General features: G+C 56.0%; 1 protein-coding gene across 1 annotated transcript; it reads left to right on the top strand.

Annotated features, from left to right (window-relative positions):
- Positions 1-547: 547 nt before the first annotated feature.
- IKBKE (inhibitor of nuclear factor kappa B kinase subunit epsilon) lies at positions 548-22,711 on the top strand. The gene is made up of 22 exons (XM_082666547.1): positions 548-597; positions 1,195-1,284; positions 2,939-3,053; positions 3,730-3,870; positions 4,238-4,367; positions 5,384-5,565; positions 6,037-6,197; positions 6,999-7,109; positions 7,407-7,586; positions 8,190-8,386; positions 9,149-9,213; positions 9,304-9,395; positions 9,556-9,642; positions 11,967-12,042; positions 12,158-12,270; positions 14,127-14,203; positions 16,805-16,844; positions 17,585-17,686; positions 19,001-19,097; positions 19,843-19,955; positions 20,170-20,241; positions 21,937-22,711. The coding sequence occupies exons 3-22, from the start codon at positions 2,967-2,969 to the stop codon at positions 21,968-21,970; spliced, it is 2,157 nt and encodes a 718-aa protein (XP_082522673.1). The 5' UTR covers positions 548-597; positions 1,195-1,284; positions 2,939-2,966; the 3' UTR covers positions 21,971-22,711.
- The last annotated feature ends 1,188 nt before the right edge of the window (positions 22,712-23,899 follow it).

Raw genomic sequence — 23,899 nt, 5'->3', positions numbered from 1 at the left:
GGGAAGATGAGTCAGATCCAACTTCTAGAAGTGGCTGGTCATAGGTCCTGGACCTCCCTGAGACCCCTGGGTGTGGGAAGTTCACTTTCCCAGGCAGCTGTCTACTTGGTTAACTGGAGCAACCTGCTCTGTAGGGGCTGAGTCTGAACTTCCCTGCTCCAGTGAACCATGGCAGGTACAGAAATAGCATCCAGCGGCCCACCACAGCCACTCAGCCTCGGTGCCCGGCCTCTCTGTGGTTCAGACTCTGGGCCTGTTGCCTCCACTTGGGAGCTCAGAGCATCCTCTTTCTCCTTCCTGCCGGGGAGTAGTGGCGGCAGCCCAGCTGCCTCTGTCTCTTTAAGAGAGAGAAAGAACGAAATCAGGAAGTGAGAGAACTGAGAGCCGGCTGCGAGCTGAGCTGAGTGTCGGCCTCTGCTCCCAGTTCTCCCAGCTCCCAGGGTGGCACGCGGCCACTTCAACTGGCCCGTCTTCAGGTTCCCGGGGCCCGTGGCCACCAGGATGCTATGGGCGCTGCCCATGAATGACAACAAGCCCTGAAAGCTCGGGGGGCGTCACGCAGTCCCACAAGCCTGCATGCCCCACAGCCGAGATGGGGTGAGTCCATGGGAGGGAGGGCGTTGAATGGAGAAGCCGGGGCGCCAGGCAGCTGCAAGACAGCACTTAGCAGAGTGCCGGGGTGCTGGCCTGTCAGCAGCTGCTCTCCGGGCCGGCCCACGTCCCCTCCCTGTATCTCTCTGCGGCGGCGGCTCCTCCCTACGCCCCCAGAGGTGCCCTGTGCTCCATCTCAGGTGGGCACCCTTGCCAAGGACTGCTTGGAGGCCCATGAGAGGCAAGGAAGGAGTGGCGTAGAGGAGAGCTGCAGTCTACCTACGATGCTCCCTTCCGGAGCTCTGCTTCCCAACACCCGAAGCCAGCCTTCAGCTCTGCCTCTGTACTGTTCTTCTGCCTGGCTTCTTCTCGTGCCTGCCCTCACCTCTCCTGGGGTCCTTCCCACTGGCCCAGGTCCTGGGGGTGGGAGTGGCGAGGAGAGTCTCCTGGAGCTGGGGAATTGGGCTGGAAACCCCCAGCTCTGTGGGAGAGGTTGACAAACAGGAAAGGGTTAAAGGGCTGGGGCCGGGGGCCTTTGACGGAGGCTGAGAATCAAACGGCGCCCAGGGGTGCCTCTCATCCGCCTTCCTCTTTCCGGTGTAGCTCAGCTCCTGGACTTGCCACAGACAGAAAGCATAACACACACTTGCTGGGGAGAGTCTTTGCCTGATCGGGGGCTGCTCAGAGCACAGGGTAAGTGCTTTTAGGTACTGCAGAGCCTGGAGGAGGAGGAAGGTGGGTGGGACGACGGGTTCCTGGCTCCCATCCATCCAACCGCTGCTGTAGGATAGTGAGCCCTTCTGTGCACCAGCTGCTGGGCTGGGAGGCACAGAGCACGCAGACCCGGCCAGATGTGCTGCCCATCAGCTCCTAAGCATAGCCCTGGCAGGGCCAGGCGCAGAGCCCAGGGCATGCCAGCCTGTCTAGGCTCTGCCCTCTATGCCACACTGCCCATTCCTTAGACCTTCGGCTGTGCTCTACCCCAGCACCAGCCCTGGGGAGGATTTTGAAGGTGGTGAAATCTCCCCTGGCTGGGCCCTTGGCCTTGATTTCAGGATGCTCTGCCTGGTTTCACAGCCCCAGGCCCGCGGGCTGATTCCTCCTCAGCCTCGGAGGGGAAAAGCTCACCAACTCATTCCTGCTCAGCTATTACATTGTCTTCATAAAGACTCAGCCCCTCAGCTGCTTCTATAAAATGCAAACACTAATACATCTTCTGAAACTGGAATTGACCTCTGATCTCTCCAAGTGGCCTCTGGCTCAAAGAATTGACCTCCTCAGGATTTCCATTTAAAAAAAACAAACAAAAAAAGATTACAGAGAGAAGGCTCAAAGCTAAGGAACAGCGAGATTCCAGGCATGGTGACCCTAGGATTGACAACCTTTAAGGTGATAGAAGAGGAAGCAGCCCTGTCTAGTTCAGCCTTATTTGAGAGTATTTAAGGGGTGGTGGCCCTTCTTATGTTCCTCCCAGCCATCCCATAAAGACCAGCCATGGCCCTATTCTTCAGAGAAGCACCGAATGTAACTTCTGAGGCTACACTCTCTGCAGCCAACTGCTTTAGAGGAACTGGCCTTTGGAGAGAAGAGGATGAGGGCAAAGATGGGAAACAGAGCTGTAGAGCGGTTTCAGATCCTTCCACAGGCTCCTGAGCTTTTCGATTTGATGGCCTCCTGCCTCTCCCACCCCCTCCACACACACACACACACACACACACACACTCATAAGTACACACATACATCCTCACTCACACACACTCACACTCACCCACACGCTCTCTCCACAGCAGCGCTTTCTTCTCCTGAGCAGCTCTGACCTTGCCATGTTAGCTGACGGCAGCAGGAAGTGGTGGGCCCAGGCGAGCAGTGGGGAGGGGCTCCAGGCTCCTGTTGCAATCCTGGAGATTTGTGGTGACGTGGTTGACACTGTCTGACCTGGGGCTCTTGCTTCAAGCACTATTTCTGCTTCCTGGGACAATCCCAGGCCTGGATGCCAAACCCCTAGAACTCGCAGTGCCTGGGAGAAGTGACAGAGAAAGGGGTTTGTCTCCGCAGAACGACCTGTCTGGGGAGGGCGTTGACAGGGACCTGGGGAGTCGGGACAGGTAGAATGCCCTGCAGTGGGACAGGCCCCAGCTGTGGTCTGAGGGCCCAGTGGCTGTGCTTCTTTCTGGAGAAGTTACTTAACCTTTCTGTGCTTCACACTTCCCCTGCCCCCTTGCCTCTGGAATGGCCACATGGAGCCCTTCATGGGGTGGTCTTTGGCAGGGCTACTTGTCAGGCCACCAGTGTCCACCCCAGGTCAGGGGTGGAATCCTAGACCCCAGGATGTTCTTTTTCTGAGCAGAAGGTGGCCAGCCAGCTGGGAGCAAGAGATGCAGAGCACCGTCAATTACCTGTGGCACACGGATGACCTGCTGGGTCAGGGGGCCACTGCCAGTGTGTACAAGGCCCGAAACAAGGTAGGACGCAGCCCAGCCCACCCCGGCCCCCTCGCAGCCAGGAAGTCGGCCCCCAGTGGGCACGAAGGGTGGTGTGAGCTAGCTGGGCAGGGTTCTCTGACTTTGTTCTGCACCCTCTGAAGTGGAGCAGAGGTGTGGGGATCTGAAGAGGGCTCCTCGGGATGAAGCTTCTGTCGGGCACGGTTGGGGGCTGGAGAGAAAGGGATGAAGACACAAGCCAACATCCAGGGGAGGTGGCAGCAAATCTAGGGACAGCAGAGGTGGGAAGTGGGACTCGTTTGGATTTATCCTGCCTTTATTCTGACGGAGAGCTGCACTGAATACGAGACGCACGGCACTATCTTGTACTTGAGAGCTGAAGCCAGACAGAACGTTGCTGCTAAGGCCAAGGAGTATTAGCTACCACCATAGTTACTGCCAATAGCGACAGTAGCAGTAACAACAAACCATCCCCTGCAGGATCCCAGGGGTGCCAAGCTCCTGTCATCTCCCAGTGCTGCGGGACAGGCTGTGCACCCTCTGAGGAGGGGAAGGAGCTGAGGGTGGGAGCCCCCAGCCCCAACCAGGCTGCCTTCGCTCACCCCTGGGGTTAGGCTGGCGGGAGAGGCTGAACGGAGGCCTGGGAGGGGGTGCGCTCCCAGGGCAGGGATGCCATTTATGTTATCCCCCATGGCAGAAATCCGGGGAGCTGGTTGCTGTGAAGGTCTTCAACACGGCCAGCTACCTGCGACCCCGCGAGGTGCAGGTGAGGGAGTTTGAGGTCCTGCGGAAGCTGAACCATCAGAACATCATCAAGCTCTTTGCGGTGGAGGAGACGGTGGGTCCAGTGCTTGGTCAGAGGAAGACGGTCTTGTCCTCGACTCTGACAGGCTGGGAAGGGTCAGGTCACATAATAATAGAGACTTGGGCACATGCTCATCTGCAGGTCGGCCAGAATGTTGGCCAGAGAGGGGTAAAGGGTGCCAGGGGCCTGGGGGCAAAGTAAGGATGGGGAGTGAGGCCTAATCAAAGAAGGCTTCCTGAAAAAGGTGACCTTGGGCTCAGTTTGAGGCCGAAGGAAGGAAGGCCAGCTGGAAGCGGAGACCTAGAGAAATGGGGGCTTTGGGCTCTAGGGTGAGCCACCCCGTCTTGAGGAAGGGGAGAAGAAGCGCCCTCCTCCCCAAGCCTCCCTCTGTCCCCTACAGGGGGGCAGCCGGCAGAAGGTGCTGGTGATGGAGTACTGCTCCAGCGGCAGCCTGCTGAGTGTGCTGGAGAGCCCTGAGAACGCCTTTGGGCTGCCCGAGGACGAGTTCCTGGTGGTGCTGCGCTGTGTGGGTAAGCCCCTCCCTGACTCCCACCAGGGACCCCCCTCCCCACCACAGGCCAGCCACAGACCCAGCCCTCAGCAGCAGGTGAAGTCCCAGAGGGGTATGGCATTTCTGGAACAAGTATCCAAACACAGTAGAACATTGGAAGCTAAGAGGCTCCCCATTCACAGACCTGGCACAGATGCTAATGAACAGACAGAACCCAAGTGTCTGATTCCTGCTAATCAGCAGTTTAAAACTCCAATTTCAGAATAAAATTTAAAAGAGGTTGTACACCAATGTTCATAACAGCATTATTCACAATAGCCATGAGGCAAAAACAACCCAAATGTCACAGACAGCTGAATGGATAAACAAAATATGGGATATACGTATGATGGGATACTAGTCAGCCTTAGAAAGGACACATGGATGAACCTGGAAGACATTGTGCTGAGTGAAAAAAGCCAGCCACACAAGGACAACTACTATATGAGTCCTTTTATGTGAGGGACCTAGAGAGGTCAGGTCCATAGAGATAGAAAGTGGAATGTGATTGCCAGAGGCTGGGGTGGGGGGATGGGGAGTGAGTGTTTAATAGGTAGAATTTCTGTCTGGGAAGTTGACAAAGTTCTGGAGGTGGATGGTGGTGATGGTAGCACAACAATGTCAGTGCATTTAATGCCCCTGATGTGTACACTTAAAAATGGTTAAAATGTAAAGTTTATGTTAGGTATATTTTACCGCAATTAACAACAATAATAATAATTTTTAAAAAATGGTAGGGAGGAGAGTGCCCTCCTCTGGGAGACACAGCCACCATTCCTCTCAGTTTCTTAGGGAACCCCAATGGGACCTCGACACCCCACCTCCTTGGGACCCCCATCCTTTGCTCTGTGCCTGTCTTTGTTCTCCTGCTGCTCCTGTGGCCCCGGTGGCCCGTGAGTTGCCACTCTCTGTCTATGTGGATCCTTCCCCCGAGATGAGCCTTGACACTGGGCTGTCCCTGGCCAGAGCCACTAAGCAGCCTTCCCTTTGTCCCAGTGGCCGGCATGAACCACCTGCGGGAGAACGGCATCGTCCACCGAGACATCAAGCCCGGGAACATCATGCGCCTGGTCGGGGAGGAGGGGCAGAGCATCTACAAGCTGACGGACTTTGGGGCAGCCCGGGAGCTGGATGACGACGAGAAGTTCGTCTCGGTCTACGGCACCGAGGAGTACCTGGTGAGCGGGCATGGGGGACCCGCTGCCCGAGCGGAGGGCTTCCCCTGCAGCTGGCTGCCCCTCACCGTGTGACTCTCAGTGCCCCTCCAAGGGGCTCTGTCCAATCTCCCTGTGTCCAGCAGGGTTACCTCTCACCCCCTATCCCCAACCAGAACAATTTGTTCTGTTCTCTAAGGCCGAAAGGCAATGCTGCAGCCTGCCCAGGCCTCCCTGTTCAGTTGAGTCCTTGATAGGATACTCATGGAGGATGGAGCACTGGTGGTCACCTCTTCCCCCAGGGCAGAGGCTGGGGTTGGGGGGAGGGGTGCTTTGGATAAGCACATGCCACACCCATTTCTGAGATTACAAAGGAGATGCATTCTGACGGTTCTGTTTCCTCCTGAAGGTGGGAGAAGGGGGTCTGAATGGGGTGTGCTCAGGCGCTTGCCCCCTTCCCCCTCCACGACAGCTCTCTGGTTCCCCCTCCTGCAGCACCCTGACATGTATGAGCGGGCGGTGCTTCACAAGCCCCAACAGAAAGCTTTTGGGGTCGCCGTGGATCTCTGGAGCATTGGGGTGACCCTGTACCATGCGGCCACTGGCAGCCTGCCCTTCGTCCCCTTTGGAGGGCCCCGACGCAACAAGGAGATCATGTACGGTGGGCCACCGGGCAGCGGGCGAAGGGGCGGACCCCGGGCCTTCCCTTCTAGTCCCTGCTGTGTCCCCTATTCTGCCTCTGACTCCACGGTCCTCCTGGTCTGCCCCCGACGCAGGCTCCTTTTGGATCCTTGGATATCAGTCCATCAAACAAGAGGCTGAGCCCTGTCCCTTCCTGACGGGAGAACTTAGTTCAGGGCTTCCCTTGAGCACCCCCCTCCATTTGTGGCTCACCACATCTCAACTGAGGCTCCCAGAGCGACTTGGCCAAGGTTGCAGAGCCTGCCAGGGGCAAAGGGGAAGGGCAAGGACCTAGCCTCCTGATCCCAAGTCCCGGCTCCCTCATGGTTTTCTGCTGTCTGATACAGAAGTAGCTGGAGACCCAGAGCAAAAGAGATTTAAAGTGGATTTGCAGGAAGGTCCATGCCCCTTCAGCTCAGGGGTCAAGCTGTGACTTGGATGGGGGCTGTCAGGGTAGCTGGACTTTGGAGGGAGGGGAGGTTGGAATAGTGAGGTGGAGGGGAGGCTACGGGGGCCGAGCGCAGTGCAGGCGCAGGTGTGGAGGCAGGTGGGCACGGATGTGTGGTGAGGGGGCAGAGGAAATGGACAGAGGAGAGCGTGGAGAACTTGACTGGGAGCATCAGGACTGCTAGCCAGACTCTCAGTTGCATTCTCAGGGTGCCTCGGGGCAGCTGGGTGACTTGCCCCAGTGCCCTGAGCCCTCCGGGCTGAGTCCATCACCCCTTGAAGTGTGATGGGCTGGAGGCTCCTGCTGCCTTGGTCCTGTCTCCCCCCAGGTACCGGATCACCACGGAGAAGCCAGCCGGGGCCATCGCAGGCACTCAGAGGCTGGAGAACGGGCCCCTGGAGTGGAGCTACACACTCCCCATCACCTGTCAGCTGTCCATGTGAGTGGGACCCTGCGGGAGGGGCAGACACAGACCCAAGTCTGGGCCGATGTCCTTCTCTCAGCTGAGGCCTGGCCCGGCGGAGCACCCTGTGTGCTGGCAGCTTGGGTACACCACTTTCCCTTTCTAGCCCCAGTTTCTCCATCTGGATGCTGGAAGACCCTTCCAGCTCTTCCTCTGCATCCCATCCCTTGGCCCTGGCCCTTCAGGACATTCTCATGGAAGGCCCCTATTACCTACTTGAGGAGGCCAACTCCGGGCCCCGGCCCCTGACAGTCTGCATGTCCCGGGGGGCAGGGGGCTGCAGAGCCAGCTGGTGCCCATCCTGGCCAACATCCTGGAGGTGGAGCAGGCCAAGTGCTGGGGCTTCGACCAGTTCTTTGCGGAGACCAGTGACATCCTGCAGCGAGTTGTCGTCCACGTCTTCTCCTTGCCGCAGGCCGTCGTGCACCATGTCTACATCCACGCGCACAACACGTGAGTGGGCGCGAGCGAGGGCGGCGCGAGCCTTGTCTCCCCAAGCACAGGGGCGTGTCCTGGGCAGTGCTCTGTGGGCAGTTTAGATTTGGAAGCTTCTGGGTCCAATCTTACTTTGGAAAAATACTAGTTCCACCAAGTTAACGTTAAACAGGCCTCCTTGCTGCTGGACTTGAGAGATTCGGCAAACTTTATAAAGCTGACGCATTATAGATCTCCTGAGGGGTGTGTGTGTGAGTGTGTGTGTGTGTGTGTGTGTGTGTGTGTGTGTGTGTGTGTGTGTGGCTGTGCATTTCCCCAGTGTATTACTCATGGAATCCTGTATTTCTGGAGCATGCTATGGGACTAGGTGAGTTTTAATGGAAGTGTGGCAGGAAGAGATGTGAAGGCTTCTTGAGTTCTATCCCCACTTTGTCTCCATCCACTATAAGACATGAGCTCTGTCCTTCATCTCCCCGCCCTAGAGAAAAAATCACACAGTCCCTCCCTCTGAAAAGCAGAACCCAAAGTCTTAGCTGGGCTTCGGGTCACCCTGATCCTGTATCCTGCCTGCTGACATGCCCTCCCCTCCCCCTCCCCTCTCTCTGCCTCTGGTGTGTCTAGGATAGCCATCTTTCTGGAGGCTGTGTACAAGCAGACCAACGTGGCCCCCCAGCACCAGGAGTACCTCTTTGAGGGTCACCTCTGTGTCCTCGAGCCCAGCGTCTCAGCACAGCACATCGCCCACACGACAGCAAGCAGCCCCCTGACCCTGTTCAGCATGGTCAGCGAGACCCCCAAGGGGCTGGCCTTCAGGGACCGTGAGTAGGGCCACCCAGGCTTTATCTTTTCTCCTCCTCACATTCTCTTCCAAGGGGCAGGGGTTTATAATCCAGGATACTGATTCATTTTCTTGTGGGTGTTTCTTTGGGTCCCCAGGGTGTAGAAGGCAGATCTGGGTTCTAATTCTGCATACGCCTCTGAAATGCCATGTGACTCGGGCTGGTGGCCTGCCCAACCTGCTTCGCAGCGTCCAAAGATCTGGGAAAGAAACTACAATGGAAACAGGGAGATGTGGATTCAATGTGGTCTCCACAGTCTGTGGTTGGTGGGGAAGCCTCCAATAGTTTGGTTTGGAGGAAGCAGGAGCCTAAGCTGCTGGAGAGAAGAGAAGGTGGTCAGGGGTCCGAGCTTTGTCCTCCACGTTCTAGCAAAAATATCACTCCTTCTCATTTGAATGATGCCTCCTCTTCAGGGTCTCCAAGGCTGGGAGGGGAATTGACCTTGAAACCCCGGAGTGTGAGGGGTGCTTTTAGCCTATTTTCTGCTGTTGAGATGGGGCCTTGGGCATGAGGCTGTAGTTCTCCAGAGTGGACACAAGGGGGCAGTGAGGGACTGCAATTGTAAAGAAGCACATTGAGTGCCTTTAAGGCTTAGAAGGTCGGGGCTCTAGGTGAGTTGGGAAGCTTGAGGTGGCAGATAGGTGGCGAGGGCTGAGTGTGAGCTGGAAATAAGGAATGATGAGCTCAGACCTCATCCGGGGCCGGACAGGCAGCCCCCTCAGACCAGGTCTTTATCTGCAGCTGCTCTGGACATCCCCAAGTTTGTCCCCAAAGTGGACCTGCAGTCAGATTACAACACGGCCAAGGTGAGGGGTTGCCCCCAGGTGGCAGGGAGGGGGTAGTTCATGCAGGGGTTCGGGGTACGGGACCTGACCCTGCCCACCTCTGTGTTTCAGGGTGTGTTGGGTGCCGGCTACCAGGCCCTGCGGCTGGCACAGGCCTTGCTGACAGGACAGGAGCTGATGCTTCGGGGGCTGCACTGGTTCGTGTGAGTACCCCCAAGGGCTGGGTGGGGAGGGCAAGGAGAGTGGGCAGGGTAGGACAGGCAACCCAGACCCCTTCCAACACCGCCCTGGGGCTGTGCCTATGGGCACAGTGCCCTCAGTCCCCTGGGAGAAAGCAGCTCTGACTCAGGCTCCCCTTGGCAGGGAGGTACTCCAGGCCACGTGCAGGCGGACGCTGGAGGTCACGAGGATGGCCCTCCTCTTCCTCAGCAGCAGCCTCGGCACTGAGAGGTGGGTGTTCCGTCCAGGGTGGGGGCCGCGGCCGGCATGAGCCCCGCTCAGACCCATCAGCCCTTCTCTCTGTCTGTTCCTCACCCCAATCTTTCCAACAATGCCCCTTGTCCCCTCCCACCCAGAGCTCCCGACTTCCCTGCCATGCTAGAACGGAGAGGGCACTCCCGCCCCATCCCTGCCCCCACCAGCCAGTCCCTCACCTCAGGGGGCCGGACCTGTGAGGGCACTGCCCCGCCAGGTACCAAGGCAGCCTCCCTGCCCCAGGAAGGGGCCTCTGTCCTACCAGTCCCCCCTCTGAAGATTTAAACTGCTCACCTGCACCAGGCCCTGGAGAGGGCTCTGGGAGAAGCACTCACACTCACACACGGTCCCCTGGACTTGACAGGATGGAGACCTAGGCGGTCTCATCCTCCACACACCTCCTCCTGCTTCCTCTGGGCCTGAAACTGTCCCCGCCTCCCGGGATCCCCTTCCCCAGTCCTTGGAAATCCACACCCTCCACTCCTCTGACTTGGGCTAATTAGGCGTGGTGGGCTACAGAAAGGGAGAGACTGGGGAGGAGGACATCAAGCTGGAGGGTCTGGAGATAAGCAGGAAGACTCCACCGGCCAGCGCGCTGCTGAGAAGGCGGCAGGGGCTACGGTACAGGTGAGAGGTGGGAGCCCTGTGGCCCAGGGAAGCTGATGGTGGCTGGAGCCTCTCCCGGTGACAGGTGGTGGCAGAAGAGCAGAGACTGTGCCAAACAGGCCCGGTGTCCTACCTGTCACGTCCCACAGCCCTTGTCCTCAGGAAGGTCCTGGGAGTTTCCCAGGAGCAGGGTGACTCACTGCAGACTTGCCCTCCACCTGGCGCTCGGCAGCAGCGACACTGACCGTGGGGTAGACAGGGTGGTGGCCAGGCAGGGAGGAGAGTCTCCAGATGAGCCCCCGGCATGGCTGAGCCACCTTCAAGTGGGGACAGAGAAGAGGGGCTGCAGAGGGCAGGATCCGCCAGCAGCGCTGTGGTGGAGTCCCTCTGAGAAGACATCTGCCCAGGCACAGAGTGGGCTTCCAGGGCTGGATGTGGCCCCAGGCCTGCAGACGGCCCTGGAGGACAGCCCTTCCCCAGCATGTGCGCATGGCAGGACGGTTGGGTAAAGGGAGACGAGAGATGGGCAGACGCAGCCAGGAAGACCCGGAAGAAGGGAGGCTGTCAAGGCCAGAATGTGAGCAAATACCTGGGGTGGGAAGGCCCTATGCAGAGACGTGACTGGAGGGGTGGGGAGGTGCTGCTGAGGTTTGCTGAAGCCACAGTCATAGTGGAGAATGTCCCAGAGTGGAACTGGAGAGGGACAGAGGGAAGGGGAGAGTGCAGGCAGGTCCTAGGGTCCAGAGGAGAGGTTGGACCTTGCTAACATGACCAACAAGGATCTATTCTAGGTTCTTGAGTGAGAAAGAAATATATAGAGAGAGCATCTGGTTGTTTGCCCACCCTCCCTGGGCTGACGAGTGTGGAGAGCGACAGGCTAGCCCCAGGGCTGGAGTCCTGGGGTCTGCTGGCTGCTGTGTCTCCAGTTCTGGCTCCAAGGCCTCCTCCAAGGCGTGGTGGGTGTGGAGAGCTCAGGGTCAGGCTAGTGCCTGCTTTGAGGCCTGTTTCATTCTCCCACGAGGAAGAGCGCTGGGCCGAGGGTCAGAAGGCCCGGCCCAAGCTCTTCATTAACTCACTGTTAGCCTCAGACCATTGTCGCCTTTCCTACCTGGGCCTCTATTTTCTCATTTTCAAAATGAGGGGACTGGATGACCTCGGAGGCCTCCCAGCTCCCATGCGTCGCAATCTCATTCTTTTCTGAACATGCTCAGACCTGTCGGTTCTTCTAAGGTCCGAAGCCACTAGCTCCTCCCACAGCGGAACCTGAATTTTTTTTTTTTTTTTTTTTTTTTTTTTTTTGGTGGTACGCCGTCCTCTCACTGTTGTGGCCTCTCCCATTGCGGAGCGCAGGCTCAGCGGCCATGGCTCACGGGCCCAGCCGCTCCGCGGCATGTGGGAACTTCCCGGACCGGGGCACAAACCCGTGTCCCCTGCATCGGCAGGCGGACTCTCAACCACTGCGCCACCAGGGAAGCCCTACTTGCTGTTTTATAACCTGCTTTTCTCAGCTTATGATCTCTGCCCCCTCTGTGTCAAAACATTCCATCTCCTCTGTAGTACCCATCCATACTCAAATTTGGTATTCCTCCAAGTGTTCTTTTCTAGCTGTTTTCATCCCAACCAGGATCCAATCCAAGACACACTTGGTGTCTGGTTGTCATGTTCCTCACGTCGATTTTAACCCTTCCCTCGAGGTTCAGCAACGTGGCTGGGGTGCCTGAGATCCAGGAACTGAAGAGGGCCGCAGAGCTGAGGTCCAAGCTGCGGACCGTGAGTGAGGCTGGGGTTGGTGAGGGGCTGTCAGGCGTAGAGTGGGGTGTGGGGAGGCTTCCCATCGGAGCCTCCAGCTGAGGCCCCCACGGGGGTCTACCTTTGTGTCCTGCAGTTGGCTGAGGTCCTCTCCAGATGTTCCCATAACATCACAGAGACCAAGATGACCCTGAGCAACCTGAGCTCTGAGCTGATGAAGAACCGGGATCAGGTACATGCGGACAGAAGGTCTGTGAGATTTTCTTCTTGGTGGGGGGTTTGGGGGGTGCACAGAAGGCCCAGTAGCCTCTTTAGGAGTCAGCCTGCCTTCTCCCTTATCTTGGCAAGGATGCTGGGGCCTGGGGCTAGGGGTAGGGGATCCAGGAATGTACAAGAGCCTCCCATGAGACTGGCCAGAAGGAGAAAAAGATCTGGGGTCCCGCCTCCACCTGGGAGTTAGAGAGTGAATTACAAATATTAGCAGGTGCAATGGTTCTAAATAAAAGAATAATTGAGTTCCCTACCTCTTCTGAACCCTTGCTCTGCGTCAGACCCTCGAATAGGTCCTCCTACTTCTATCATTTAATCCTCAAAACAATAACGATACTACTACTCTTATGCTCCTTTTATAGGTGAGGAAGCTCACTCAGGGAGCTTAGTTTGCCCCGAGACACAAGGCAATAAATGACAAATGCCAGACGTAAGGCTCCAGGTCAGGTCTGCCTACCTCCAAAGCCTACGTGCTTGGCCTGTGCCAGGGATTTTCGAGATCTGAATCCCCAGTCTCCCTTTAAACAGACAGAAAAATCCCCAGCACCCCTGCCCTCACAGCCCGGTGTGTGGAGCCCCTGCCTCCCGCTCTGCTCTGACCTGGACGTGGTCCGGCTCCTGGAACAGCCCCACACCCCCCGCAGTCAGCGCCCTGGCAGATCCGCATGCCCGGTCCTCAGTTCTGAATTCAGAAAGCTCTGAAAACCACAGGGTGTTTCTTCGCTGTTTTGGCTGTAAAACCTGACCTCAACTGACACGAAGCCCTTCCTAGTCTTTATTTATCTCACTTAGGATGAATATTCTTTCAGCTCTCTGAAGACTGAGGGTATGTGATGAGGGAGTACTGCCCCAGACCATGCCCTCCGAGGGAATTCCACAGTATAGTGTATGTATAATGGACCACCTTTCTCAAATCAGAAGATAGTTCTGAATTTGGAATACATCTGGCTCAAGCCCTTTGGATAAAGACTGGACCTGGGGTCTTGTCCACCCCAGGTTCCAGGAGGGCAGGAGTCTGGGGTCCGCAGGGTCCTGGGAACACGCTTGGGCTGTGCCCCAAGTCCAGCTTCAGAAATAGCTGAGACAGGGTCCTGGGAGGAGCTGCAGGGAAGAAGTGGAGCTAAATAGGCCCGAGGATGAGGGATAACCCCCCACCCACAAACACCCCCAACATCTCAGACAAAGTGTTTGTATCCTGAAAAGGGGAAGGAAGAAACAATAATGACCTTAAACCCCAGGCCAAGAGGGTGGAGAGGTCATGTCCCGAATTCCCCTGCCTGCAGGCAGGACCAAAGACCTTGATTCATTCTTGTTTTAAACAAGGGTTGTTGATTCATGATTGAAGTCCCTTCTATGTACCAGGCATTGGGTATTCTCAGAAAGCATGACTTCTGCCCTTGCCAGGTGACAGAAGAGAAGTTCCTATTCTGCTCCCACACGCAGCTGCCACCGCCAGGCTCTCCTGTTTCAGGGTCCAAGGCTCCTTCCCGGAGCCTGTTCTCAAGCCCTGTTGTGTAGCAAAGGCCACTTTCCTGTCGCCTGTCCTGCTTGGCTTCTTCCTGTGTGTGTGTGTGTGTGTGTGTGTGTGTGTGTGTGTGAAAGCGAGAAAGAATAAACACAGGAATGAGAGGTGACTGGATGGCTAACCCGAGGGTACCTCAAACAAGTTTAGAAACAGAAGAGTCACTCCCAGATTGGCCCCCAAAACTATGGCAGTGAGGCTCCTATTGCAGGGAGACAGCTTCCCTCCTCCCACCGCCATCCCTTCCCCTCCCTCACCCTTTACCTGTGCTGTTTGATTCTTCCGTCACCTGGTCCCTGTCTCGTGCCCACAGCATCCAGCAGATTCAGTGCTGTTTGGACAAGATGTATCTCATTTACAAACAGTTCAAGAAATCCAGGATGAGGCCAGGTGAGCCACAGGGAGAGCAAAACACTCCTCATGCTCTCCCCTCCCTCCCCCCTTCCTTCCCTTGGGTTAGCTGGTTGTCCCTAACACTCCATCCAGTGGCGCTGCTGGAGGCCCACTACGCGGGTGGCGCTCCGTGGTGCCCGGGTGCCACTGGTCTAGGGCAAGGTCGCTACCTGCACCCCAGTGAGGGACGTGAAGCCTTTCCACCTTTGCCTGTTGCCACATTGGGGCTCAGCTGAGGCCTGGATGCAATAGACGTGGTGGCCTTGAAAGAGACCCCTCACCTTTGCAGGGCACTTTACAGTTTAAGGAGTGTTTCCCTATCCGTTGTGACTTCGGCTCACTGAAGTGTTAGTCAGGCTTTCCAGAAAAGGGAGGATCGGGAGAAATACCATGGAGTCATGAGTCCAGGCACTTGGCCTGCATTATCTACGGAGCCTCACTAAGACCTTCTGGGCAGGGGCAGCTCATTTACAGGCCCAGGGATGGGAAGCTTCTCGCCCATCATGGGCTAGGGGAGGGTCGAACCCAGGGCTGGGGCTGATGGCAGCGGGGGTTGTGGGGGGAGCCTGGGGAGGCTCCAGGTGACTCTCGGGGTTGGGGAGCTAACACTCCAGGAACCGACCACCGACACTCTCGCCCATCCATGCCCCCCAGCATTTCCTAATGTGCAGGAAATCCATACTTGAGGGCTTGCGCCTGACTGCAAATTCTCTTCTGTCCCTAGGATTATCTAAAAAGCCCTGTCCCATAGGAATACAATGCCAGGCACATTTGTAATTTTAAGTTTGCTAGTAGCCAAAATTTAAAAAGTAGAAAGAAACAGGTGAAATTTATTTGAATAACATATTTGATACAATGCAATATATTCAAGTTGTCATTTCAGCGTGTAATCAATAGAAACAATTATTAAAGAGATACTTTACATTCTCTTTGGTGCTAAGTCTTCACAATCCCACGTGTGTTTTACACTCATTGGCCATCTCTACTTGGAAGCTCATTTTTTAACAAAATGAAATGTACTCTTACCAAAATAATAAAGCTGTGTTTGATGGGGAAGAAACATTGTACACTGCTTCAGTTTTTAAATTTAGTCGAATTCATTCAATTAAAATTAAAAATTCAGGTGAGCAGTCACATTAGCCGTACTGGCCACATTGCAAGTTCTCAGCCGCCACACGACCACCGCATTGGACGTGCAGATTCTAGAAGATGGGAAACTCAGTCCCGCCTCTGGATCTGACCTTGGAGGGGGAGCATCACAGGAGACAGGAGAACTGAGACTCCCATGTTCCCTGAAACCAGGGGGACCTTGGGCTCAAGAAGCTGGCCTAACACCCAGTTGGCCACCTTTGCTGTGATTTTAGGAGACCTTCAGAGGCTCTTCTGCCTCCGTCACTGGGATTCCGTCATCCTGTGACCATGACACTTCTGAGCGCCTCCCATGTGCTGGGCACAGTCCGATGGGCTTTGCATGTTCTTAATTTATTTAATGCTCTAGACACTGTTACCCTCCCCGTTTTATAGATGAGGAAACTGAGACACAGGAAGGTTAAGTAACCCAAGCAACCTAGGTCCAGGTGCTTTAAACCACCCCACTTTACAGCCTCAAAAAGAGTTTGATTTGTACTGGTTTGCAAGAGTCCTTTATTAAAGTTAAAATTAACCGGGAAGAATAACACTTAACCGCCAACACTTGGGGTGTGGAAAGATGCCATTCTGGAAAATGCTCCATCGTTTTCAGGGCACTTTCTCACTTTACCCTCACACCCATCCTGTGTGTTACATGTGATGAATGAGGCAAAAATCACTTGCCTATAGCCTCCCGCTAAGAGGAGGCAGAGCTGGGCTTCATCCCAGATCAGTCGCTTGGACTTCATAAGTCAGCTGGCTGAGCGCAGGGCCCAAGACCAAGAGGCCAGGGAGGTGATTCTGCTATTAGGGGAGTGGTGGGGGCAGGCAGCAAGGTGAATCTCCTCATCGCTTCATCTTGGCCTTCAGAGGCCATTCCCCTGAAGCCCAGGAGGGGGCAGCATCTCCCTAGCGCAGAGAGCATCAGGAAGCTGCCAAGGTAGTGAAAACTTCAGCCCTACTGGCAAAAGTTCTCCTTCTGGCAGAAGTGGCTGGGCTGAAAAGCGGAGGTCGAGGGTGGTGGCCTGGCTTATCCAGCGCATTGCTGCAGAGCCCAGGTGGCTCTGCCTGCAGCCTGAGTATTCAGGGATGGGGTCAATAGGCTGTAGGCATCAGCCACGCTGGGAAGGGGATTGGATGAGGGGTCAGGGCTGACCACACATCCTTCAAGCCCCGTCTCATCCACCGCTGTCCGCCTGAAGTGTTCCCCGAGCACCCATCCCTCCACTCCCTACCTCCACTCCCTCCACTGCGGGCTTGCCTGGCCCAGGTGGACCCCTACCTGGTCATAATGCAGTGTCTTGGGTGCTTGTTTCCCTCCGTTTGTCCTTCCTGGTTCCGCTGGGCTGTGAGCTCCGTGGAGCAGGGCCCAGGCTGCTGCCTTTGCTTTGCAGTTGTTGCCAACCCTTGCGCCATTCGGTTCTGTGGACTGCTTGAATAGGTGACCTTGGCCCTGTCTGTTTCCTTCAGGGCTTGGCTACAACGAGGAGCAGATTCACAAGCTGGATAAGTGAGTGCCTGTCCCCCTGGCAGGCGGGTGAGCAGGAGGGTGGGCATCACCAGGGCAGAGCGAGTCTTTGTGCCAGACAAGAGGTGGTAAAGGGCCCTGAGCCCAGGCCACAGCTGGGCAGGAGGAAAGGGGCTGACTGCCTCTGGGGAAGGTTGTCTGGGGCCAGGGGAGGGTGGTTTCTCAGCAGCAGTCGTGATGGAACCAGACTGACTTCTGCTGTGAACACGATTGTTTGAAGGATTTCCTTCCTTAGGTGTCCTCGCTGACTTACCACCTACTACTTTCTACTTCTGGCCTCTGCCTGGACTCTCCTTTGGGCTTCCCTCTGCTTCTCTGTCTCCTGGACACTCTATTCTTCCAGGAAGTCCTCCATGATTTTATGCTTTTTTGGGGACTCACTCCCCCAGTTCTGCCCCCACCCCTGACTCCACACACACACACACACACACACACACACACACACACACGACCATCTCTCCTTTCCTCTGGGGGCTGAGCTCAAGAGCGTGTGTGTTCCCTGAGGTCCACTGTCCTTCTCCCACATCCCTCTGTTGGAGTTGCTTTGTGCCAGCCACTCTGCTCGCCATGATGCACATTAAGTGGGATGGGCGCCTTGGGAGAGGCGGCCCTGCTGTGGAGCCAGGGGCTGGACATTTGGGTGATGAAGACCCAGGGATGCTAGGTTTGTGCTCAGGTGGCTCTGGCTTCTCATCTCTGTGCCTCTGTTTCTGTCTTTTCAGGGTGAATTTTAGTCATTTAGCCAAAAGGCTCCTGCAGGTGTTCCAGGAGGAGCGTGTGCAGAAGTACCAGGCATCCCTGGTCACGCATGGCAAGAGAATGAGGTAACATTGGCCCTCACTCTTGAACTCATGGTCCCCAGGGCCCTCCTGGCCTGGCCCTTCCTGGCTTCAGACAGCCCTGGGCTTTGCAGAGCCCCGACTGAGAGGGAGGTGGTAGTAAAGAACAAAAGCGAAAAAAAAAAAGGGAGGGGGTGGTTTTTTGGCCCCGGGTGGACCAGGTAGGATGCTGGGTGATTTCTATACATTAACTCATTTAATCCCGCAATGTCTACCCTATGCAGTGGATACTATCACCCCATTTCACAGATGAGGAAACTGAGGCTCAGAGAACAGGTTGCTTCCTTAATACGACACCGCTAGTAAATAGCAGACCCAGGACTGGCACATGGGTATGACTGCCTCTAAAATCTAGATTCTTTCCATGTCCCAGGTGGTTGTGTTCAGAAGCCCCCTCTCTGGGGAAAACACAAGATCCCTCTGGGATGAGGACAAGTGGCCTGGGAAGCAGGGGCAGGCAGAGGCCCTTATGTAGAACCCCCCTTGCACACTGTCCCTTATAGGAGTTTTGGCTTCTGCCTCTCAGACAAGCGCCTTCCCCCTTCCCCTCCTGAGACAAGAGGACAGTTTCCCAGGTGCTGCTGGTTCTGTGGCCCACGTGACCTGTGGGCTTATTATGGGGCTGAGACTCAGACACTCACCTACCCTTACATTAAAATACCGTTTCCATCTCCCCCAGCCAAGCCACCCCAAATTCTGACTTAATTGGTCTGGAGTAGGGCTTGGATGGCAGTATTTAAATGCTCCTTGTGTGATTCTAATGTGTAACCAGAGTTGAGGATCGACCACTGGTCGAACCCCTCCAGGACTTGGTGTATGTTTTGTGCCGTGGGGCAGTGTTCTTCCTCTCTCCCTCCACTTAGAGAGAGAAGAGAATTCATAACAGAGTCTTCACTTTGATCTGCTCTGGAAATGGGAACGTGGGCAGTTCCCGTTTTAAGTGTGCCAGTGCAGGCGGTCCCTGCCTCTCCAGAGCCTGAGCCGGGCCCTTGCTCACCCTCGCTGGCTTGTGTGGCCCGGCCTGACACAGGTGTATTCGCAGCTCCCACTGTGGTTCCGCCAGGACCCTCACTAGCCCCGGTCAGAGTGCTCATCAGCATCCTTACCTGGGACAGGTGAGGGCTGAGGGCACAGCTGGAAGGGCAGAGGCAGCGAGGGGGGCCAGTGCCTGGCACCCACCAGCTCCAGCCTCTGCCGCCTGGAAAACCTCTCCTCCGTGTCTGTGTGGTGACCGAACTGCTGGGGGGGCCCCGGTGAGAGTGAGTAGGCCAGGCTCTGACATTTCTCTGCTCTCTTGAGGGTGGTGCATGAGACCAGGAACCACCTGCGCCTGGTGGGCTGCTCCGTGGCCGCCTGTAACACAGAAGCCCAGGGAGCCCAGGAGAGCCTCAGCAAGGTGGGGAGCTTCGGGGCCCCGGGGCTACTGAGGAGAACTGGACCAGTCGGGCACCTGGAGGGCATCCGGGCCATTCCCCTGCCTCGAGGCAGAGCTGCCCTTGACCAAGTCCAAACACTCTGGTGTGGATGGGAGGTCTCTGATCCACCAGTGTGGATGGCAGTTCCTAGTGTTCTCAGACTGAAGGCCACTCGCTGCAAGGGCAGAGGCTCCAAAATGCTGAGACATCTCCCTCTCTGCCCTGTGCAGCCTGGGAGGCTCACTGAGGGGGGCGATATGAACGCTCCTTGTCTTCTGATCCGCTCTCCTAGAAGAGACCAACTCAGGCCGCTCTGAGAAGCCACTTGCTTTGCCATCAGGGACAGAGAAGGGCTGTTCTTCAAGGAGCAAGGCCCACATGCTCTTCCCCAGCCCCTAGCACAGGGCACATTCTTTCCGAGATGGTGCTGGGCTGCCCCCACCCCTTCTCTGCAGCTCCTGGCTCCAACTGTGTCATGACAGGTGCAGGTCAGACACAAACAGGAGCTTGGCAGTCTGCACCCCTAAACACAAGCGCACACAGTGATGGTGCTTGTGCCAGCTGTGCTCCCAGGATGAGAAGGAGGGGCTTGTGGGAAATTCCTGACACTCCAGGGATGCGGGCTGGGGGCCATTGTATCACGGATTTCTTACCCCTCCCCACACCTCCGCTGCCCTCCACACGTGAGCTGGCTTATCCTTTCTGACTAACGTGTGGTTCTTTCAGATCCTTGACTGGCTATCTCACCAGCTCCTGCAGGACAGAACAAAGGGGGCTCAGGCCTCACCACCCACTACAGCTCCTTATCCTAGCCCTGCACTAAAGGACCTGGTTCTCCAGTAAGTGCCAGAGAGAGGGGTGTGTGCTTGTGTGTGTGTGTGTGTGTGTGTGTGTGTGTGTGTGTGTGTTAGGGGCTTCGCCTCTTGCCAGGCCCGGGAGGCAGGAATGAGGCTCGGTGGGGCTGTGGAGGAAGGGGGGCCCCCCTGGAAGGTGTCTGGGCAGAGCGACTTGGGCCTTAGCCACCGCCGCCTCTCTTGCCTCTGCCTTGGACAGCATGCAAGAGCTCTGCAAGGAGATGAAGGTGCTGGCGTCTGACCTCCAGGACAACAACCGCGTCATCGAAGGGTGAGACCCCGCTGTGCGGGCAGTGGGGAGGCTGGGCCCTCAGACTGCCCTCGCCCCTGGGGCACAGGCCCCGTGCATCCCCGAGCAGGCTTGATGACGGGGGCCCATACTCCAGTCACAGCAGAGCCTTGTGCACAGGTGAGTCGGTGTCCTCACCAGGTGTAGGCTTTCACCGTAGTCTGGAGGATATGCGCCTCGGTGCAGTCAGAGATGGGGGCTGGGAGGCACGTGGATTTGCGGCTGTGTCCAGCTCTCTGTGAACATGGACTCTGCCTCACGCCCCATGCAAACCAGCTCCTGTCACCTTTACGACCATCCTCAGAATGGTGATGAACCAGGAAACGCAGCACAGAGCTGGGGAGAACTGCGCGGGGCTGCAGGCCCAGTGTTAGAGACTCTGCATCATCACCTGATCGAGTCCCTTCCTTGAGGGGCAGGGGGGAGTGGGCAGGTACTGGGGAAGATGCTGGCGGATGCAGCAGGGCTCAGCCTTTTGGCTTTTGTACACCAGTAAAATTCACAAAAGAAAACTGGAAAATAACAGAGTGACCAACTTCTCATATTACCCAGTAAGCAGAATTGAAAGGGAAAAATCCATGCCATCTAGAAGTCCCCCTTTATAAGGTGCATTTTAACACCAAAGAGAAGGAAGAATACAATCTCAGAATCAAGGATGGTCCTCGCCCTGAAAGTCAGCCCTGTTTACACATATATACGCTCACGCGTGCGTGCACGCACCTCCCACGTCCTCCCCATCATCCTTATGTCTGTCACTTCCCCGTTTGGGAACCAGTGGCACGGTGGAAAGAGTCTGCAGAGATTCCAACGGGGTTTGACCCTGACTCTGCTTCTTACAAACTGTGTGACCCTGGGAGGTTTGTTTGGCTCTGAGCTGAAAAATAGGCATAGTGATTCCTACCTCATTGTGTTAATGCAGGGATTAAACAGGATGAGATATGCAATGTGCTGGGGTGGGGAGGGTGCCCAGAAGGGGGACTCACCAAATGGTAGGTGTTCCCCAGAGGTCACGCCAGTCTGGGGTGCCAGAATTGGGGCCAGGAGGTAGGGAAGCCAGGAGCAGAGCTCATGGTTGTTCCTGGAGTTTCAGAGGGTCCTTGGGTTGAGGACATCCCACGTTCCATTCCAGCAAGGGGAGAACCCATCCTCTTAAATGTCTGCAAAGAGGAAATTTGACAGCTTCTTAGAAAAACTTTCCAAATTAGCCCTCAGGGGCAGGAAGTTATAATTTTAGTGCTGACATAAATTTCTCTCGCTGTGATATGTAGTCTATTTACAGATAGCTCAAAATTTTATTTTAGTGAATTTTTGCTTCCTTGTTCAGAGCTGTAACCAAAGAGCCTAAAGAAACAATCTGAATTCCTTTTCCCCTCCTCTTAACCCTTGGCTGCATTGGAGTCACCAAGGGAGCTTTTAAAAGTACAGATGCCTAGGTCTTGTCCCCAGAGACTCTAGGTGCGGCTTGGATTTGGGGATTTTTATAAGCTTTCCAGATGATTCTAACGTGTAGTCAGGGATGGGAACCAGAGAGTTCCTGTCGGTGGACACAGATGCTACAAGAGGAGAGCTGAGGATTCGAATGGCTTGGTGTTCTGGAAGTTGATTGTGTTGGGCCCTGGAGTATGGTCGGCAGGCTTCTCTACCTGGGCGGAAGTTAACCTGAGCCTCTCTTTACAGGTTAAGTAGGGTCCCATCAGCTCCTGACATCTGAACTCTGGGGGGTGCACGAGGAATCCTGAAGCATTAGAATCGTTCAGACACTGCTCTCCTGCCTGCACTGGGGGACCCAACACAGGACGATACCTGGTCACATCTCATCAGCCTACCTCTCTCCTGCCTGACGGCCAGGAGATTTTGCCAGCATTACCTTCCACTGCCTCTCTTCGGGAAGCAGCACAGCAGGACGTGGGGCACCAGGCCATCTCTGGATCCTGGCCCCACTGCCCAGGCTGACCTTTGAATCTTACGTGGAATCAGGTACAGCTCCTCTGTTGCCCTGGCCTGTATAGCTGAACCTGGCTGGGCTGTGGGGAGAAGAGGCTCCGAAAGCCGCTCCCTCCCACCCCCTCTGGTTTACGGGGCTTTACTCCTCAGGGAACAGAAGAGGAGGCCTCCTGGGGTCAAACGACCTCATCTCAGTCTTCCTTCCTCTTAAGGTGTTCTACACTGAACACACAGCCCTCTCCCTGCTCCCACGATATCTGAGGGTTACCACACGTGGCCCCAGGCATGACAGAGCCCAAGTTCCCTTCTCCTCTGGTCTGGCTGAGCCTAAGGCTGAGAAAGCACGTGGTCGAGGCCGGATGCCAGTGTCTCGGGGACCCTTTCCCCTGTCCCTCTGAGGCACCACCGGGTTCTGGGGTTTGTAGCCAGCAGTGTCAACAGTAGCCGTGCCAATTAGCACAGGCCCGTAAGTCCAGAGCCCTGAGGAAATCAAGGCCCGCATCTTCAAGAAGTGAAATAAACTTGACATTCCTTTCTGTTTGAGTGGCTCTCACGGGCTGCATCTGGGAGGTGGGAAGGCTCAGCTGGGTGTGCTTGGCAACCAATCAGGCACTGCACAGGGTGGGGATCTGTGAGGGGGAGGATTGGGAAATGGGGGCAGGACTGCTCGCTTCCTGATTCCTGCCTTCCTGCCTCCCCCTAGATGGGCCCTGATTTCAGAGAGGAGCCCAGGGACCATGCCCTCCTGCTGGGAGGGCTTGCCTTCCCACTCCTCTTTTTCTGCTCCCTGTCATCTGGGGAGCTCTGTGAGGGCCTGGAACTTACAGAGAAGGGTCTTTTTTTTTTTTTTTTTTGCGGTACGCAGGCCTCTCACTGCTGTGGCCTCTCCCGTTGTGGAGCACAGGCTCCGGACGCGCAGGCTCAGCGGCCATGGCTCATGGGCCCAGCTGCTCCGCGGTATGTGGGATCTTCCCAGACAGTGTTCCCTGCATCGGCAGGCGGACTCTTAACCACTGCGCCACCAGGGAAGCCCCGGGTCTTTTTTTTTTTAACCTCAAATCCACCATCTAAATGCCTGTTCCTTTCCCCCCACCCCCCACTCCACTGTTCAAAACACAGGCTGTGTCCTTAAATATCAGGTGAGAGTAGTACTATGGGCTGTTCTGAGCAGTCCTCATTTTTCCTAGAAGCTAGAATAATGCCGGGGTGAGGCATGCAGATCTGTGCAGATTTAGTCTTTCCCCTGCAATATATCCAGCTTTCCCTTAACCAGGGCTGGACTACCCACCTAGCCTAGGGATGGGGAAAGGGTGATGCAGTGAAGTAGCCCCACCACGGGAGGGAAAAGAGTGAGAAGCCCTACTCTGTGCTTTGAAACATGAAGACACTATGCTTTACCCCCAGCTAACCCTAGAAATCCTCCCTGACAATGTTTTTGGAGCCTCCACATCCTCAGAGGCTGTTCCAATGGCCCAGCAGGGCGGAGGTGAGGAAGGCTGGGTCCTGGAGTCTGACATCCTCAGGGCTGCTTCTCTGTGGAGAGATCAGCACCCTCTAGAGACCCGGGGGAGGGTCGCTGGGTTTGCTTGCATCAGGCCTAAGTGGCTTCATGTGTGCCACTTAAGCCCTGTGGGTTCCGGTTCTGGGTTCTCAGGAGCCAGCTGTGGCTCCAATGGCCCTGGACACTGGGCCACCT

The sequence above is a fragment of the Grampus griseus genome (assembly GCF_964374135.1).
Source record: "Grampus griseus genome assembly, chromosome: 1".
In the NCBI taxonomy this organism is placed as follows: domain Eukaryota; kingdom Metazoa; phylum Chordata; class Mammalia; order Artiodactyla; family Delphinidae; genus Grampus; species Grampus griseus.
This window is presented reverse-complemented; position numbering and strand designations above follow the sequence as displayed.

Bases quoted from the DNA above. Each gene is read 5' to 3' on its own strand.
- IKBKE (XM_082666547.1), top strand. From the start codon at position 2,967: ATGCAGAGCACCGTCAATTACCTGTGGCACACGGATGACCTGCTGGGT. The intron at 8,387-9,148 runs GTGAGTAGGGCC...CTTTATCTGCAG, and splicing joins GGGGCTGGCCTTCAGGGACC to CTGCTCTGGACATCCCCAAG. The intron at 19,956-20,169 runs GTAAGTGCCAGA...TGCCTTGGACAG, and splicing joins CTAAAGGACCTGGTTCTCCA to CATGCAAGAGCTCTGCAAGG.